General features: G+C 38.6%; 1 protein-coding gene across 1 annotated transcript in view; it reads right to left on the reverse strand.

Moving 5' to 3' along the window:
- The window catches only part of LOC135219124 (secretin receptor-like), a 260,998-nt gene that overhangs the window by 82,938 nt on the left and 159,566 nt on the right, over positions 1-18,494 (reverse strand). The window contains exon 3 of the mRNA XM_064255577.1: positions 6,002-6,370. Coding sequence (XP_064111647.1) covers positions 6,002-6,370 — 369 coding nt within the window. The remainder of the gene's footprint in view (positions 1-6,001; positions 6,371-18,494) is intronic.

The following is an 18,494-nucleotide window of genomic DNA, read 5'->3' on the forward strand; positions in this document are numbered from 1 at the left end:
AGCTAAGGACGTAACTAAACCGCTTTCTCTCTCCTGCTCCCAAAAACAAAATACCTCTCTTCCCTTATGGTCGAGCCATCTTCCAATAATGTCTCACTATCACTTCCAGGTCCTCCGGGCATCCTTCCTTCATTAAGGACGAGTGATTGAATTCGTCTGGGAATTATTTCAGTGAGTCTTAGTGAGGTCCATGACGAGAATATCTCCATAACAGTGCGCTGATCAGACTTGTTTACGCACCCGGTGAAATCCAGTGTCTGCAAGTGGGTCGACTCTAGTGACGCGGGGTATTCACACGAATAAGTAATGCACATATGAAATTACTAAGAGTTCTAAGTAATAACATTTACACATTATCCTCTATCTATTTCTGTTCACACAATTACAATCAGCCCTGCTTCACTATGGGATGCAGGCTTATTGATAGATGGGAGAATTTCTCTGGCGGAATACTTATGTGGAACGGTTGGAAAAGCAAGAGTTTACTGCATATATATATATATATATATATATATATATATATATATATATATATATATATATATATATATATAGACTGGAAAAATGTTCTGTTACAACAGAAATCCATCGAATAAAGGGAGTCCATAAAAACGCCAAAATATAAAAGTAAGTACTATATTCAGTGACTGCTGTGTCTCTCTCTGTCTTCAAGTGGGTTATGTATGAGAAAAGTTACAGAACAGTGGTATTTATACTAAGAGATTCATCACAGGTCAGGTAGCCGTTTTACTAGGTCTTGAAGGCAGATTTTATCTATGATATCTGAATCCCAGGCGCACTTTGAGACGTTCATTACCTGTCTTTGTTTAAGCAAGGCTGACTCTACCAACTGGCTTTTGCTGCTATAAATTATACGTGATAAATCCAACTTAAACTGTGGTTATGGTTATTTATATGGTTAAAAATAGCTGAGCTCTGTCGTCCATACCTAGCTGACCGTTTACGCTGTATCAATCTCAGTGGCTGGAAAAAGAGTTGAAAGATGCATCACCTCCTTTTCGTCCTCCTATTTGTACTGCGTATCGGACTTTCCAGAATGAAGTCAACACTTTCCCGTTACTTACAAGGGAGATATGGGACACCAGACGCTACTTTCCTTTCACCGCCTGGAATCTTCTTTAAGAGCAGAGGAAGGCTGCTGAACTGGATCCGGAATCCCTTTCGTATTGCCAAGTCAACCCATGTTATTACCGAATTTTCTCAAGTTCAAGTTCTATCGGAAGTCTCTTCGTCGTTTCGTTTTTTTTTTTTCTTTTCTTTTTTTTTTAATCGTGAAACCACGAGGAAGCTACTGTAGATGGAACTACTATAAGATTCACAGTTGGTGTCCCGGTGTTTTTCCGGAATAAAATTTTATCAACGTGCATGACAAAGGTGACACTTTGTCACAGGGAATCTTACATTACTACCTAATTTTTTACTGTATTCTGTATTATGAAAGTTGCAAAATTCTAGTAAGTATAAGAGTAACACCGACTTCTTGTCGACATCGCCAGCAAACTCAGAGGAATGCCTTTCGAAGGCATCATGAAATACAACCAATACTCCTTGTTTACACTTTTGTATTAGTGGTAGTAGTAGTAGTAGTAGTAGTAGTAGTAGTAGTAATTTATATAGGATTTATGCCATGAGGTCGAGTGCTGGAATCCTTGAAGAAAAGGGTTTCCACAAGTAACCCGAGATATTACTTTCTATCACTATTTCTCCAATGAAAAGTTATATAACTAAAGATAAATGAACAAAGTAATGAAAACTTTGGCATTCGTCGTAACTCCTTTGCTATTTTTCCTAATATGACGGTGACGATCATTGTAAAAAATAGACAATTGTATAGGATTAGATTGAATTATACGTAGAATTTAGACTTTGAGCCAAGCACTGGGAGAATGACTTATCATAGCCGCCATTCTTGAAGCCTTGACAAGGTACGAATATTCATTCCGAATATCAGAGACAGCTGTTTGTCGTCATCACCTTGTTGGAGGGTCAGGACGTCATATGCTTATGTCACGTACAACTTTGAACCCATACACTAGAGTTCCACCAGTGACCCCGGCTGCCATATCTTACTCTTATGAATATACTCTTTTCCAATATGAGTAATAATGAATGCTGCCGAAAATTAGTTAGGGATGTAAAGTATACTATGGCTAAGTATTATCTTTGTCAGATGGGCAGAAAACAAAGTTATTCAGGAAAAACACAGGGACAAAGGCTTTGAATCTCATAGTAGACACTATCAAGAAATACAGTCTAAGAAGCACAAACAAAACAAACAATTGATATGTTGTTTGACACTTAGCACAATTCACTGTCATTTCTAGATTGCTTTCTTTTAAAACATTATGTAAATAATAAACATATTGTTGCATACATACATATCTGAGTTTTTATCAGAAGTGAGAAAGGTTGGAATGAATATAAAATCATGACTGACATCTTTTTTTCATTAATGAGAGTGCATTTCACAGAGGAAACCCAGAAAAAAACGACAATTATTATAAAAAAATTATATGATGTTAACAGTCTACAGTGATTGCCAGAAAAAGTGTTATATCAAAGTTATCAACTGATGCAAACTGCTATCCTGAGAGAGAGAGAGAGAGAGAGAGAGAGAGAGAGAGAGAGAGAGAGAGAGAGAGAGAGAGAGAGAATGATTTGTTGTTGCCGTTTGCAAAGGCAATTATTTCTTTTAATTACAGTGCAGCAATTGATTTTACCAATGCACTTCAGAATTACCCTAAAAGATTGGACCTTAGCATTTCAATACCAATTGATTGATTGAATGACTGATTTTTTTTCCTCGTCTGATCAATACCACTTGAGTAGCCTTGTGCCGGGTACAAAAATATTCTGAATTCAAAAGGGTCTGTTTGCCCTATGCCGTAATGCAACACAAACAAGAGAGGGGAAGCTTTCAATGTTACAATTACTAATGGCTACTTTGCGTCTGTTGACAACAGAAGCGTTTTATATTTCTTTGTTTTTTTTGGTTTTTTTGATTGATGCGAAGGCATTCAATATCAGACTACTATAGTAGATTCGCTTCAACCGTGCAATCTGATGTCTAGGCCAGTCCCTTACGGCGCTCCTGATCGGCTGTTGATAAGCCAATCATTCACAGGGCTGGAAACTCTCAGTCTCTCTCGAGAGAGTTCACATAAGCAGGATGTATGTTCTACCTCTCCTTAAGGATACTTTTGATAGACGTATCCATCACGAAAGGTGGAACATACATCCTGCCTATGTAAACTCTCTCGAGAGAGAGACTGAGGGTTTCCAGCCCTGTGAATGATTGGCTTATCAACAGCCAATCAGGAGCGTCGTAAGGGACTGGCCTAGACATCATATGCACGGGTGATGTGAATCTACTATCGTAGTAATGACAGTAACGTCCCGACTGCACTGCTATTCTCAGCAGGGTTCACGATACATTTAGAGAACTGAAGCTGGTAAGAAAAGACTTCTAAAATAAGTAAAGGAAATCAAATAAAACCAGTAAATGAGAGACATGATAATCAACTTTCTCTGAGTCACATACATCGTACAATTCTAGGAATATTCATAGCAATACTTTCTAAAACTTCATCATCATTCAGTTGCCTTTCAGTCAGCTATCTACGATAAACCCAATCACACCTTTTGCGTGTTTTTATTTCATTCACGGAATTCAGGCTGTCTGACGTAAACACGGGGAGGGAGGACTGATGCATTCGGCTGTCCAGTGGTTAACTAAGAAGTAGTAATAGAGGTATTGGACAGCCGGATTGAGGAATTGAGGACAGGAAGTTAGAATGAAGGTTAAAATAAAAAACTACAAAAAATAGGTGCACTTAGGGTGCAAAGGTCCGTTACAAACGCTCTATAGTAGTGATTACAGTACACCATGCGAGGTGTACTTGTGGCAATAATATCTTTAGTGTGTACGGCTGCTTTCTTAGCAACGGATTGTAACGTATATGCATTAGATATGTGTATACGTTTATATACACTATATATATATAGTATATATATATAGATATATATTATATATATATATATATATATATATAAAATATATATATATATATATATATATATAAATATATATATATATATATATATATTATATATATTATATATATATATATATATATATATATATATACATGCATTAAACTACAAATGTCCTTTGATATCCAATTCGCTGTACCTCGGAATTAATATATTTTCCTGTATAAATATAAGAGCCACAATACCCTCTTAAATTGGTCAGGTCGGCAATGTGACCTCGTCGCGCTTACGGTATCGCGGGTTCGTTTCCCGCTACCGGACATCATGATTTCTTTCATAATTCTTTGAAGTCGGATCTCGAGGCTTTGTAGTGACAAGCATATCCAAAACAGAGCGAGGAATTTGAGAAGTAAAGAAAGCATTGTGGCTAATTACATATACATATGTATCTGGCAAAAGTGACCTGTAGATTCTGCATATATTCTCAAGTAATTTTAACCGAAGGTGGTATTTTTTAGTTGATAACAATTTTGTCCTCTCGTGGATTCGAACCAGCGCACGGAGGAGAAATCAGGACTTCAGTGATGTTACCGACGGTAAAGACGTCACTGAAGTCCTCATTTCTCCTGTGCGCACTGGTTCAAATCCGCGAGAGGACGAAATTATCATCAACTACAATAATTCCCCTTGGGTTAACATATATGAAAATATATTAATTCCGAGGTAGAGCGAATTGGATATTAAAGGACATTTGTAGCTTAATGCGTGTATACGAATTATGGTGATGTGAAAAAAAATTCATATATAATAATGTATATATTAATATATATATATATATATATATATAATATATATATATATTATATATATATATACTATATAATATAGACATTATACATATATGTGTGTGTGTGTATGTAAATATAATACTATATATATATATATATATATATATATATATATATATATATATATATATATATATATATATTACATATATATATATATATATAAACGAATACCACGGGAAAATGATAGTCAGAAATCCAAGCGCTTTCGTCTTTACTCAGACATCGTCAAGTAGCTCCTTGACGATGTCTGAGTAAAGACGAAAGCAAGCTTGGATTTCTGACTATCATTTTCCCGTGTATTCGCTTATTTATGAAGCCACGTGCATCTACTGTGATTTTTTAAGCTATATATATATATATATATTATTATATATACTATATATATTATATATATATATATAATATTATATATATATATATATATATTCATAAGTATACAGGGTGTCCATAAAATCCCAGTACCATTACAAGTATTTATTTATTGTAATGGTACTGGGACTTTATTGACACTTTGTATATACAAATACATCTCGCCTCACTTATTCTCCCAATATATTGAATTTATTGTCCATTCCATCTGTAATTGCATTTAACGCTGTTCCTTATTCCCGGAACTCCGATATCAGTGAGCGGTGGTCAGAATCATTAGTCATTCTCGTGTTGTGGTCTTACGTCCATTAGTGATAATCTTTTTTTTTTTTGGTCAAAACATGTTATGGATATTCTGTAGTTTGTACATACAGATGTGTGTAAATAAATTCATTTTCGATATATATAAACAACCAAATGTTTGTTTGTTTGTATGAACGCTATACGAATTCACATTTCTTGACCGATATTGGTGATACAGTAAATTCAATATATTGGGTGAATTAGTGGGGAAAGATCTATATGTATATATACTTATGTATACACACACACATACACGCACACACACACACACTATATATATGTGTGTGTGTGTGTGTGTAAATCCCTTAGTCAAGGCCTATGAAAATCAAAAAGTCTGCAAAATTCTTGCTCCAGGACCTCAAAAAATCAATAATTTTGTTAAATAATTTGGTCAAGACCCATTAAATGAATGAAATTCCTGTGTATAGTCCTCTTAACCTACTACATGATATGGAAATACTCACAGACGTCTGAAATCCTTTCACGTATGACGGACAGGGTATGGAAACCATGACGTTCGCCGGCGTTCGGGGCCAACAGTAAACGTTGTCGAAAAAGGTCGGGCAGTAGAGGGTACTGGCATCTTCAGACACGACGATGTTCTCGCCCCCAGCGGCCACTTTCTCCTTGTTGGTGCGACGACTCGCGTTGACATTTTCTGAGGTTCCTCCGTCGCGAAGTTCGATGGCAGACTTGGCGGTGGCGGCTTCTGAGGAGGAAACAGCGGAGTTCCTCAGGGTCGAGTGCTGGGAAGCCCTCTCTTTCTTGATTTCAGTCTCGCACCGGGTCTTCTCCGCTTCCAGGAGGGCTCTCTGGTGCTCGGCTGAGGACGGCTGGTGAGAGAAGGGAAGAAAGGCGGTTAATATTATTATTTGTTTTCTTATTATTATTATCATTATTAATAAATATTATTGCTGTATCAGCTTCATTAATCTTATAAAGGCTCTTTATTTTTCTGACCTTGGTTCTCTCATTGTTGCTTAAACTGGTGAGCAATGCACCGAAGTTTGGCATGTCAAAAATAAGTAATTAGAAATGTCAGTTGTATTACAACGTCCCAGTAGTTAAAACACTCAGTGTATAACCCGTAAAGCCGAGTCAATAAGGAATTTTAGTTGTTCCTTGGTAAAGGGCTGCAACGTTTCGTCTGGGGCGCCAGACATCCTCTAAGGCAGAGGAAAGTGATGGACTAAAGCTAAAGGGAGAGTCCGTCTGCTTATGTACTGGGGTGTAGCGGGGTCTTCATGCTGATGCATTTTTCATTGACTATTGACTGGGAGTTGATTTATGATTGGATGCCAGCCAGTTGGCTGAAACCATTGCCCCGAAATGTGCCCTGCAGTCATGCTGATCTTCTCAAGAGCGTGACATCACTGCTGATATTATTGATAGAGTCAACATTCCTGCTGTCATCTCCAGTGGTATTTTCTTGAACTGGGATGTTTTCAGGCAGCGATTTGATGTTGTTTGCCGGTACAGGTTGTGTTTCTTCGTATGCAAGTCAAGAGCAAAAAGGCCTCCTGTGTAGTATTTATGAGGGGCTTCTGCTCCTGGATGAGCAGCGCCACCAGAAGGCACAGGCGGCGAGGGTCAGGTGCTTTCTCAATTATTCTTGTATTGCGAATAATACTGTCATGGGAGATTGTGTCTTGGTAGGCGGTGGGGGCGTGATTCTTGATGGCCCCTTCTTGAGCATGACAGGAGATTCTCTTCGCAAGACACATCGTAGTCATACCAATGTACTTCCCAGGATATCCTCGGGTGGGCTATATGAATTGGTATACTACGTTCGTCTGCAGTGATGGATTGTTCTTCATAATCAATTCTCTCATTCTCCTGTTCTTGTAATATATTATAAAGTCCACTGTCTTGCCTTCCTCAGTTGGGAGGATGTTCTTCTTGATGTTCTTCCTCATCAAGTTCTCCTCTTCATGATACTGAGAGTGCATGAAGGCCTTATAACATATCTTGGGGCGGAATCGTGGGTTTTCTTCCTCATTCCAGTACCATCTTTTGAGGGTGGTGCACACTTTTCGGTTGATGAACTAATTAGAATCGCTGTTGTTAACGAGCATCTGTGAAGCCTTGTCAAGCTCGAGGTGTGTATCTGCCAGGTAGAGCATTAGGAGAGGGCCCTTTCACAAAGGCCCTGATGGCAGTGCTCTTAAACCTGGTAGGGAACCCGCTATTTCTATTGAGGTACATTCCCAAATTGGTCTTCTTCGTATAGACAGAAGTACGGAGGCCGTCTTCTGTCTTTGTTACAAAGATGTCGAGGAAGGTGAGTCGATCGTTGGTGCTAAAATCGACAGTGTAGTTTAGCAAGTGCATTGCTGGAATTGGTGACGAAGGGCTTCTACCTCATCCTCGATGTCAATTTGCATGAAGATATCATCGATGTAATGGGCGTATTTGCGGGGGCGCTGGCTCTTGACAAAGACTCTCTCTTCCACCGTGTCCATGTAGAAGTTGGCGAAGAGGACTCCCAGGGGAGAGCCCATGGTAATGCCCTCCTTTTGTCCTCAGTGGGTAGAGTAGGGCGCTCTTTTCGTACAAATGCCTAGTCAAGTATGCAAAGAGGCTTCTGGGATATTGAGTGGGGCTGTCGACAGGTCCCAGTAGACACGATCCAAGATGATGGCAATTGTCTCATCAATATGCGCATTGGTGAAGATTGATTCTACTTTGAGGGATGCCATGATGCCATGGTGGGAAGTCATGAATTTCCTCGAGGAACTCCATCTTTTGAGGGTGGTGCACACTTTTCGGTTGATGAGCTAATTAGAATCGCTGTTGTTAACGAGCATCTGTGAAGCCTTGTCAAGCTCGAGGTGTGTATCTGCCAGGTAGAGCATTAGGAGAGGGCCCTTTCACAAAGGCCCTGATGGCAGTGCTCTTAAACCTGGTAGGGAACCCGCTATTTCTATTGAGGTACATTCCCAAATTGGTCTTCTTTGTATAGACAGAAGTACGGAGGCCGTCTTCTGTCTTTGTTACAAAGATGTCGAGGAAGGTGAGTCGATCGTTGGTGCTAAAATCGACAGTGTAGTTTAGCAAGTGCATTGCTGGAATTGGTGACGAAGGGCTTCTACCTCATCCTCGATGTCAATTTGCATGAAGATATCATCGATGTAATGGGCGTATATGCGGGGGCGCTGGCTCTTGACAAAGACTCTCTCTTCCACCGTGTCCATGTAGAAGTTGGCGAAGAGGACTCCCAGGGGAGAGCCCATGGTAATGCCCTCCTTTTGTCCTCAGTGGGTAGAGTAGGGCGCTCTTTTCGTACAAATGCCTAGTCAAGTATGCAAAGAGGCTTCTGGGATATTGAGTGGGGCTGTCGACAGGTCCCAGTAGACACGATCCAAGATGATGGCAATTGTCTCATCAATATGCGCATTGGTGAAGATTGATTCTACTTTGAGGGATGCCATGATGCCATGGTGGGAAGTCATGAATTTCCTCGAGGAACTCCACGGATGAACTCAGGCTATTGCTGCTCGGGACGTAGGGTGCCAAAATTTGAATGAGGCACTTGGCCAAGGCATAAGTCGGGGCAGGCATCTGGATAATAATCAGGCAGAGAGGGTTGCCTTACTTATAGGTGTTCACGTTCCCACAGAGGTAACCAAGGCTGAAGTCCCCTTGGATGGGCGGAAGGTGGACTGCATTGGTTGCCGCACTGATGGGTTGGCTGCCCTCTTGATGTCCTATGCTAGGTTCTGTGTGAGCTGCTCAAACTTTGATGAGTCAGACAAGATGGAATCGAGCTTCTCGTGGTATTCCTTCATTGTTATTGAAATGAAAGCAGGCGTCTTGTCTGCCCAGCATACAGTGATAACCTCCTTGGCCTTCAACTACTTGGCTGCTTCTTTCATCTCACGGGTGACGATGCCAAGAAGAGATGAAAAGAATAAACCCGTAGGTCCCCCCCGGAAAGAAGGTGAATTGGGGGGGGGGGGGGGCCCACACCCGCCCCACCCCTTGCACCACCAGTATATGAGCAGACGGACTCACCCTTTAGGCTTAGTCCATCACCCTCCTCCATGTTAGAGGATGTCTGGAGCCCCAGACGAAACGTTTCAGTCCTTTACCAAGGAACAACTAAAATTCAAATTGAGTCAGTTCTTTGGGTCATACCTTGAATGTTTAATTAACTTTTCTAATTACTCACTTTCGATGTGCCAACCTTCGGTGCGTTGCTCACCAGTTTAAGCAACAATGAGAGACCCACAATTAGAAAAAGAAAGAAAACATAAGAAATTAATAAATAAAAACATTAAAATGCACATAAATTATTAAAATGCAACGAGAATTGTATTAGAAAGAGGAATTATTTATGTTTTCATTTGCTAAAATACATTTCAGATCCCAACAAAATTCTTGGTGTATATTATTCTCTAAGTATTCTTTCTGTTACGAAGAATGAATAAGACATTTATGAATTCAAAACATTTTGGGGAGGTTTACTAGTTCACATGGTATCTGTTTATTCCTTTACTTGGGTAAACAAAATAAAAAAAAAGTGTTTCTGATTCCCAAAAATGTTGATGAGAATATTTATTTAACAGTTTTAGTAAATTCGTTGTTCTTTCTTTGGGGGCCGCATGATTACATCCTAAAACGTATGGAAATGAGTAGCTATTTCCAAAAGAGCTAAATTATAAAACAAATAAAGATAATCATACTATATTGGGCATTGTGTCTGTCCGTCCGTCTGTCATTCAATCACGGCCAAACGGCTGGTCCAATGGGAATGAAACTCGGCAGGGTTATGGTGGGGATCCCTAAGATGGTTTATAATGGGGTTCCTTCCTACATCACCCACCCCCCTCCGAAGGGGGTGGGGGTGAGAAGGGATTCCCTAAAATGGAGCTGGTTCTGCCCGTGAAACGGAGCTGGTTATGCCCATAGACTTAGTTACTTTACGAATTTATCATGCATAATTTCTATATACATATGTTTGCTAGTAATAATATTAGTAATACTTCCTAATTACAGTCGTTTAAAAATATAGAAAAAAGATAAATTACTACTATAAAGCTATATTAGTTTTCCAGGGCTCTCTAAGAACAGTCCCCACGAGGATGAAAATAAGATTCCTATTCCTTATTATAAAATTGAAGTTTCAAAGGATAAAGCTCCTTTGGCCTTCTGAATTGTGCCCATAGATAAATGAAGTCTTCCAAGCCTCTTTGTGAACTGTACTCATAGACATATATAGCTATAAGACTATATATGATATGTCATCCAGGGCTCCTTATAAATAGTCCTATAACGATTAAAATAAAATCCGTATTCCTCACATTAACTGATTCAAGTGATGTAGTGCGAGTATAATTTTTTTCCCAGTTACATCGACGTTCATCAACTTATTCTATCTATCACCATTATTCCATCTACCAACTTATTCTATCTATAAGTTGATCTTAATGAGATTTCCATACGGTTGTCCCAGAAGCTCCGGCTCTGCATTCACGGAGCAACAATGTACTCTATCTGGGAGAACAATGAGTGTCTCCCAGTCTCCTCCAGCACAAATTTCTTATCGCTGGCTTCCAAAGAGGTGAGAGAGAGAGAGAGAGAGAGAGAGAACTGTGACGTACGCGTGAATGGTTCCATACATCAATATGTGTGTGACTTAATATCTGCGCTCATCTTATGTATTTAGTTTCAGATGTATGGATATCTGTATGTATGTTTATATATATAAATACATATATATATATATATATATATATATATATATATATATATATATTATATACGAGTATATACGTAAATATATTATATATAACATACATACATATATATATATATATATATATATATATATATATATATATATATATGTATATATAACATATATATTTATAATTATATATATATCTATATATATTATTATATATATATATATAGATATATATATATATATATATATATATGTATATATATATACATATATATATATATGTATATATATATACATATATATATATATATATATATATATATATCTTCATTAACCTCAAACACTTTATCCAAATCAAACTTATTCGACTACATTCCTCGCACATACTCTCTTCCTCCTCAGCTCTGCATTCGTTGGAAATATATTCAACGCATTTTCCCCCCAAAAATATGATCAGTCGTCCTGCAAGATGGCAATACTTTTGCAGGGCTAATGGATGCTGCCACTTTGCCTCAATTTTCCAATTTCGTTTGATTACTTGCTTATCTGTTTACGTTGCTTCTTCTTTCTAGTTTCCCCACTTTCCTTGCCCTTTATCTAGTTCGGTTTTCCCATTTTTTCGACATTTTCTGTGGATACTACGTTAACTGGATAATGTCCTTATTTTTGTCCCGCAGAAATCATGAATGATAATAATAATAATAATAATAATAATAATAAGAATAATAATAATAATAATAATAATAATAATAATCATAATAATAATAATAATAATAATAATAATAATAATAATAGATAGCAGACCCTTTTTCCAACATGTAGCGTTATAACTGCATCAGCAGCATTCAATTGAAATAGTTTTCTCCGTTTTTCCAATGACAGTTTTTTCGGCTATTAGAAAGCTAGAGAAATATATGACAATGAAAAATACCTAATGACCATCTGCGACGTCAGCCAGGTTATCCGATCAAAGAACTGATGTGTCATAATCATCATTAATTCATAGGAATATAAGAAAGTAGACACGTAAACTATTTTCCATAATTTAAAATGGAATGAGGAGAATTGTCGTTGAATGTTGTTTATAAGAATTAATTTCTCGTTCTTTGCACAGATATCTTTCATATATATTAATATATATATATATATATATATATATATATATATATATATATATATATGTGTGTGTGTGTGTGTGTGTGTGTGTGTGTCTGTGTGTGTAGAATCTATTGATAGATTCATTTTTAGCAGGTACATATGAAATTGTAATAGCCATAATACCCTCTAAACTTCTCAAATTCTTTCATCTTTCTTTCTTTCTTTTTTTTTTTTTTTTTTTTTTTGGTTTTTTTTTTTGGATACGCTTGTCACTGCAAAGCCTTGAGCCCCAACTTCAAAGAAATTTGAAGAAATCATGATGATGAGGTCAGGTCAGGTCAGTTACCGCGGGTTCGTTTCCCACTACCAGACACCGTAATTTCTTCAAATTTCTTTAACGGTGGAGCTCAAGGCTTTGCAGTGACAGGCGTATCCGAAAAAAAAAAAAATTATATCAACACTCTTTGGAAGACTTGGTTCTCTGGTTTCATCTCCCTCTACTAACAAGCTCCGGAATTCTTTTCCTGCTTTTGTTTTTCCTGAGTCCAGTACTAATCTCTCATCTTTTAAGAGGGGTTAATCCTTCGGATTTTATTTTAAATTTTCCGTTAGAAATAACCTAGATAAATTCATATAAAAATATATAGCTTGAATGGGGATTAAACTGAGAAGGTGATGATGTAAGAAATAAAATTATATAGATAGATAGATAGACATATAGATAGATAGGTAGATAGGGGAAGTACACCAGATTAAAAAAATATATTTTTCCACTTCCTAAATGTCTTTTAATGGGCCGTTCAATTCACAGCCTGCTATTCGATTACACCAAGAAGAAATTCGATATTGGTTCTACAATATTCTTTCTTGTACCAGTCCGTGTTTTTTTTTTTTTTTTTTTCTTTTTTTTTTCCTTTTCTGTCTATTGGTTCCCATTCTTCTTCTTTTCCTACTACTTCTTCTTCTACATTCCTCCTATCATCATCTTCTTCTTCTTCTGCTGCTGCTTCTACATTTCTCCATTCTTCTTCTACGTCATTCCTATCTTTTTCGTCTTTTTCTTCTTCTTCTTCTTCTTCTTCTTCTGCTTCTTCTATCTCCTTCTTCTCTTACATTACTCCTTTCCTTTTCTTCTTCTCCTTCTTCTTCTTCTACATTCTTCCTGTCCTTCATTTTCTCCTATCTTATTCTCCTTCTTCTTCTTCTTCTTCTACATTCCTCCTGTCCTTCATTTTCTCCTATCTTCTTTTCCTTCTTCTTCTTCTTCTACATTCCTCTTACATATTTCCCCGAGCCCCTCCTCCCAATCCTCCTCCTCCTACTACTACTACTTCCTGCCGCGCAGCGAACACCTGATATCTTGTCTAGGTGACAGGGGGTATAGTGTCTCCGCCTAAAATGGCCTCATTACTACCTCCGGGCGTGCTAAGGATGAGCGTATGCACCGCTTAATTGCGCCCGCGCCCTTGCGCCCGCGCCGCCGCCCATCTCTCCATTACTTGGGCGTAACAACGTATCGTATTCGCTAACCTTTACGGTCCATGCGGCTGACTGGAACGAGCGGTTCTCGTTTTTGACAGTGGTTGAGGCGAGCCATATGTGAAAGTTCTCTTGAGGTATACAAATATTTGTAAGTGGGTTTCATGTATGGGTAGAAATATATTACGAATGAATTTATACGGAAAGATTTCGGGAATCTGTCACATTCCCATTTTAGACTGAAAATAGGAATCGGACAGCGTCCCGAAAGATCTCTGCACAGACCCATTTTTAATATATCAGTGCCCGTACATAACAGTGGATTTGTTTCTCAATTATTATTATTATTATTATTCTTTCCCTCTATCACAGTCCTCCAATTTGACTGGGTGGTATTTATAGTGTGGGGTTCCGGGTTGCATCCTGCCTCCTTAGGAGTCCATCACTTTTCTTACTATGTGTGCCGTTTCTAGGATCACACTCTTCTGCATGAGACCTGGAGCTACTTCAGCCTCTAGTTTTTCTAGATTCCTTTTCAGGGATCTTGGATCGTGCCTAGTGCTCCTATGATTATGGGTACGATTTCCACTGGCATATCCCATATCCTTCTTTTTATTTCTATTTTCAGATCTTGATACTTATCCATTTTCTCCCTCTCTTTCTCTTCAACTCTGGTGTCCCATGGTATTGCGACATCAATGAGTGATACTTTCTTCTTGACTTTGTCAATCAACGTCACGTCTGGTCTATTTGCACGTATCACCCTATCCGTTCTCATACCATAGTCCCAGAGGATCTTTGCCTGATCGTTTTCTATCACTCCCTCAGGTTGGTGCTCGTACCACTTATTACTGCAGGTAGCTGATGTTTCTTGCACAGGCTCCAGTGGAGGGCTTTTGCCACTGAATCATGCCTCTTTTTGTACTGGTTCTGTGCAAGTGCCGGGCATTCACTTGCTTATGTGGTTTATGGTTTCATTTTTCGTATTGCACTTCCTACATATGGGAGAGATGTTATTTCCGTCTATCGTACTTTGAACATATCTGGTTCTTAGGGCCTGATCTTGTGCGCTGTTATCATTCCTTCAGTTTCCTTCTTTAGCTCTCCCCTCTGTAGCCATTGCCAATTGTCATCGCTGGCTAGTTCTTTAGTCTGTCTCATGTATTGTCCGTGCATTGGTTTGTTGTGCCAGTCCTCTGTTCTTTCTGTCTTTCTCCTGTCTCTGTATATTTCTGGGTCTTCGTCTACTTTTATTAGTCCTTCATCCCATGCACTCTTTAGCCACTCGTCTTCACTGGTTTTCAGATATTGCCCCAGTGCTCTGTTTTTCAATGTTGACGCAGTCCTCTATACTTAGTAGTCCTCTCCCTCCTTCCTTTCGTGTTATGTATAGTCGTCCGTATTTGCTCTTGGGTGTAGTGCTTTGTGTATTGTCATATGTTTCCTGGTTTTCTGATCTATGCTGCGGAGTTCTGCCTTCGTCCATTCGACTATTCCTGCGCTGTATCTGATTACTGGCACTGCCCATGTGTTTATGGCTTTTATCATATTTCCGGCGTTGAGTTTTGACTTGAGTATCGCCTTGAGTCTCTGCATATATTCTTTCCTGATCGTGTCCTTCATCTCTTGGTGTTTTATATCTCCTCCTTCCATTATTCCCAGGTATTTGTATCCTGTCTCATCTATGTGTTTGATGTTGCTCCCATCTGGTAGCTTTATCCCTTCAGTTCTCGTTACTTTGCCTTTTTGTATGTTGACTAAGGCGCATTTTTCTATTCCAAACTCCATCCTGATGTCCCCAGATACAATCCTTACAGTCTGGATTAGGGTATCTATTTCCTTGATGCTCTTACCATACAGCTTGATGTCGTCCATGAACATCAGATGGTTGATTTTGTTGCCTCTTTTCTTGAGTTGGTACCCGGCATTATTATTATTATTATTATTATTATTATTATTATTATTATTATTATTATTATTATTTATTATTATTATTATTAATGAAACTAGTTTTCTCAATGTCGAGACTGGGATATGATATAAGGTCCACAATAATATTCAGTAGTGGATTGTAATTCCAAACTTCGATACAAAAGACGAATAAGTGTTTATGTTTCTCGTATCCAATCTGCTAGATTCTGTAATCCGGAGTTGTGCTCGTGCACGCAATGCGCATTTCGTCGTCCGCTTGAAATGTTTCGGATTCATATAGGCTACGTGACATCTGCCACGGTCTGAGAGGATAGGCAGCGGCAGCATCGGATGAAGGAAACAGACCCTGTCCTCACATTGAAACCTTTCTCAAAGTTCTTTACAACATAGAAATTGACAATGGAGTCCCTGTTGACAAACGACTTGTTTCATCTGAAAGAATCCTCAACTAAACGTCTTCTGTTGACGTTGTTACTCTTGTAGGTAATATCTGCTGCACTCCAGCGTGGTCTATGGTCCTACCCTGTGGTAGGGGTGTAAGAATTCTACCACCGTAAGTTCTGCGGGTCGTAAAAAGGCGACTAGAATTCAGCTGCTGCCTTGAAGTCTTACTTTTTTAGTAAAAGGCTAGGTCCACTGCCTAGCTGTGGAAACCGCTGCCTTGCAGTCTTACTTTATAGTAAAAGGCTAGGACCACTACCAATATCTGGAAACTGCTGCCTTACAGTCTTACTGTTTAGCCAAAGGCTAGGCCCAACGCCAATAACTGTGGAAACTGTTGCCTTGCAGTCATACTTTTCAGTAAAAGGCTAGATCCACCGTCAATAACTGCGGAAACTGCTGCCTTGCAGTCGTACTTTTCAGTAAAAGGCTAGGCCCACTGCCAATAACTGTGGAAACTGCTGCCTCGCAGGTGGACTTTTTAGTCAAAGGCGAGGCCCACCGCCAATAACTGACAGCAAGGGCATGCAGTTGCAAAAACCCCTTTGCCAAACAAGAACCCATGCGTGATATTTCAAAGAAAGGAAGATATGGAGAAAAGAGGTTTGGTGGATGATGATGCCTTTGATAGAAGGCTGTGGAGGAGAAGGCACGTCAGGCAACCGACCCCTTAATGTAGGATAACGGTGGGAAAGAAGAAGAGTATGGTCTATGGTCGTTATCAAAGGTGTGTGTTACTATGGCATCGTTTTGTGCATGCTATGAGAAAGCCCATTGATATTCCCCAAGTCCCCTCCCACTTTCACCAAAATATTTCTCTTTCCAATCTCTGCATGGTATTTCATACACACCTGGGACTGAAGAAGTATTATAGTCACGGGCAAACATATGTATACAGAAATTATGCATGAAAATTTGTAAAGTTACTTAGTCTACGGGCACAATCAGCCTCGTTTCACAGGCAAAACCAGCTCCGTTTCAAGGAATCCCTTCTCACCCCCACACCCTTCGGAGGGTGGGTGGAGAGGTAGGATGAAACCCCATTATAAACCATCTTAAGGGTCCCCACTATAACCCTGCAAGTTTCATGTCCATTAGACTAGCCGTTTGGCCGTGATTGAATGACAGACGGACGGACAGACATTACGGCCATTATAGTGAGATATTATTCTGACTGAAAAAGGCAGAAATAGGAACTACGAACTCGAGAAATTGCTTCATCAGTGAAATGCAAGACTCATTACTACGTTGCTTTTAACATTGTTATTGTGAAAGGAATAATGACGCATATAACTTTCCGAATTAGTAGGCCTTCCAATATGCCGAAAATTTAATAAAAACTGTTTGTTCGAGTCTCTAAAACCTAAAACATCTAAGAATGCTCGTTTCGAGTCTACTACTTCTCTATCTATGGTGAATTTAATTATGGTTTAAATGTTACTGGCAAGTTCAACACTAACTTTGTTAGTTTTTCTTCTGATACCTTAATGACAGCAAAAAGCATAATTGATATGTGTCACCCATAATATTGGAATAGTTTCATCTTTGTTTTTGTCAAGAATTTCCCTCTCAACTAATTCCATGCATATATTGGCTAAAACAGAAATATCAAAGAAAGTGCAGGAGGAAATATCAAGAAAGTGCAGGAGGGAGGCTGAGATGGTATGGACACCTGTTGAAGAGAGATGAGGACCAGGCTGGGAGACATACTATGGGGAAGGAGGTTCAAGGAAGAAGAAGAAGAAGAGAAAGACCAAGAAAGAATGGAAGGACTGTGAGAGAGGAGACTTACATGAGAAGGGAATTGATGAGGCAGAAGCACAGGATAGAAATAGATGGAAACGGCTCATCCGAAACGGCGACCCCATATAAAAATGGGAACCAGCTGGGAAGAAGAAGAAGATTGGCTAAAACAAGAGACGGGGTGAACCCATCGTGACACCTTTCTTCTGTGCAAAACTCTGGTCATTGAATCTAAATACTGTGAACTCTACACACAATTTTTGGCTTTAATCAGATTGTGTGCAGAGTTCACAGCATTTAAATTTAATGACCAAGGTTTTCCACTGAAGAAAGTTACTGTAGCGCTTTTACAGGTCGTTACAGTCCACTGCTGAATATTATTGTGGACCTTAAATCATTATTATTATTATTATTATTATTATTATTATTATTATTATTATTATTATTATTATTATTATTATTATTATTATTATTATTCAAGCCTCCAAAGAATATGGTGTTCATTTGAATGAAGTAACATAGAGATCGACAAATGCCATAAACAAATGAAATAAAACAAACTGGGAGTAAGCCTA

This window comes from Macrobrachium nipponense, chromosome 1 (genome assembly GCF_015104395.2).
Source record: "Macrobrachium nipponense isolate FS-2020 chromosome 1, ASM1510439v2, whole genome shotgun sequence".
Classification (NCBI taxonomy): domain Eukaryota; kingdom Metazoa; phylum Arthropoda; class Malacostraca; order Decapoda; family Palaemonidae; genus Macrobrachium; species Macrobrachium nipponense.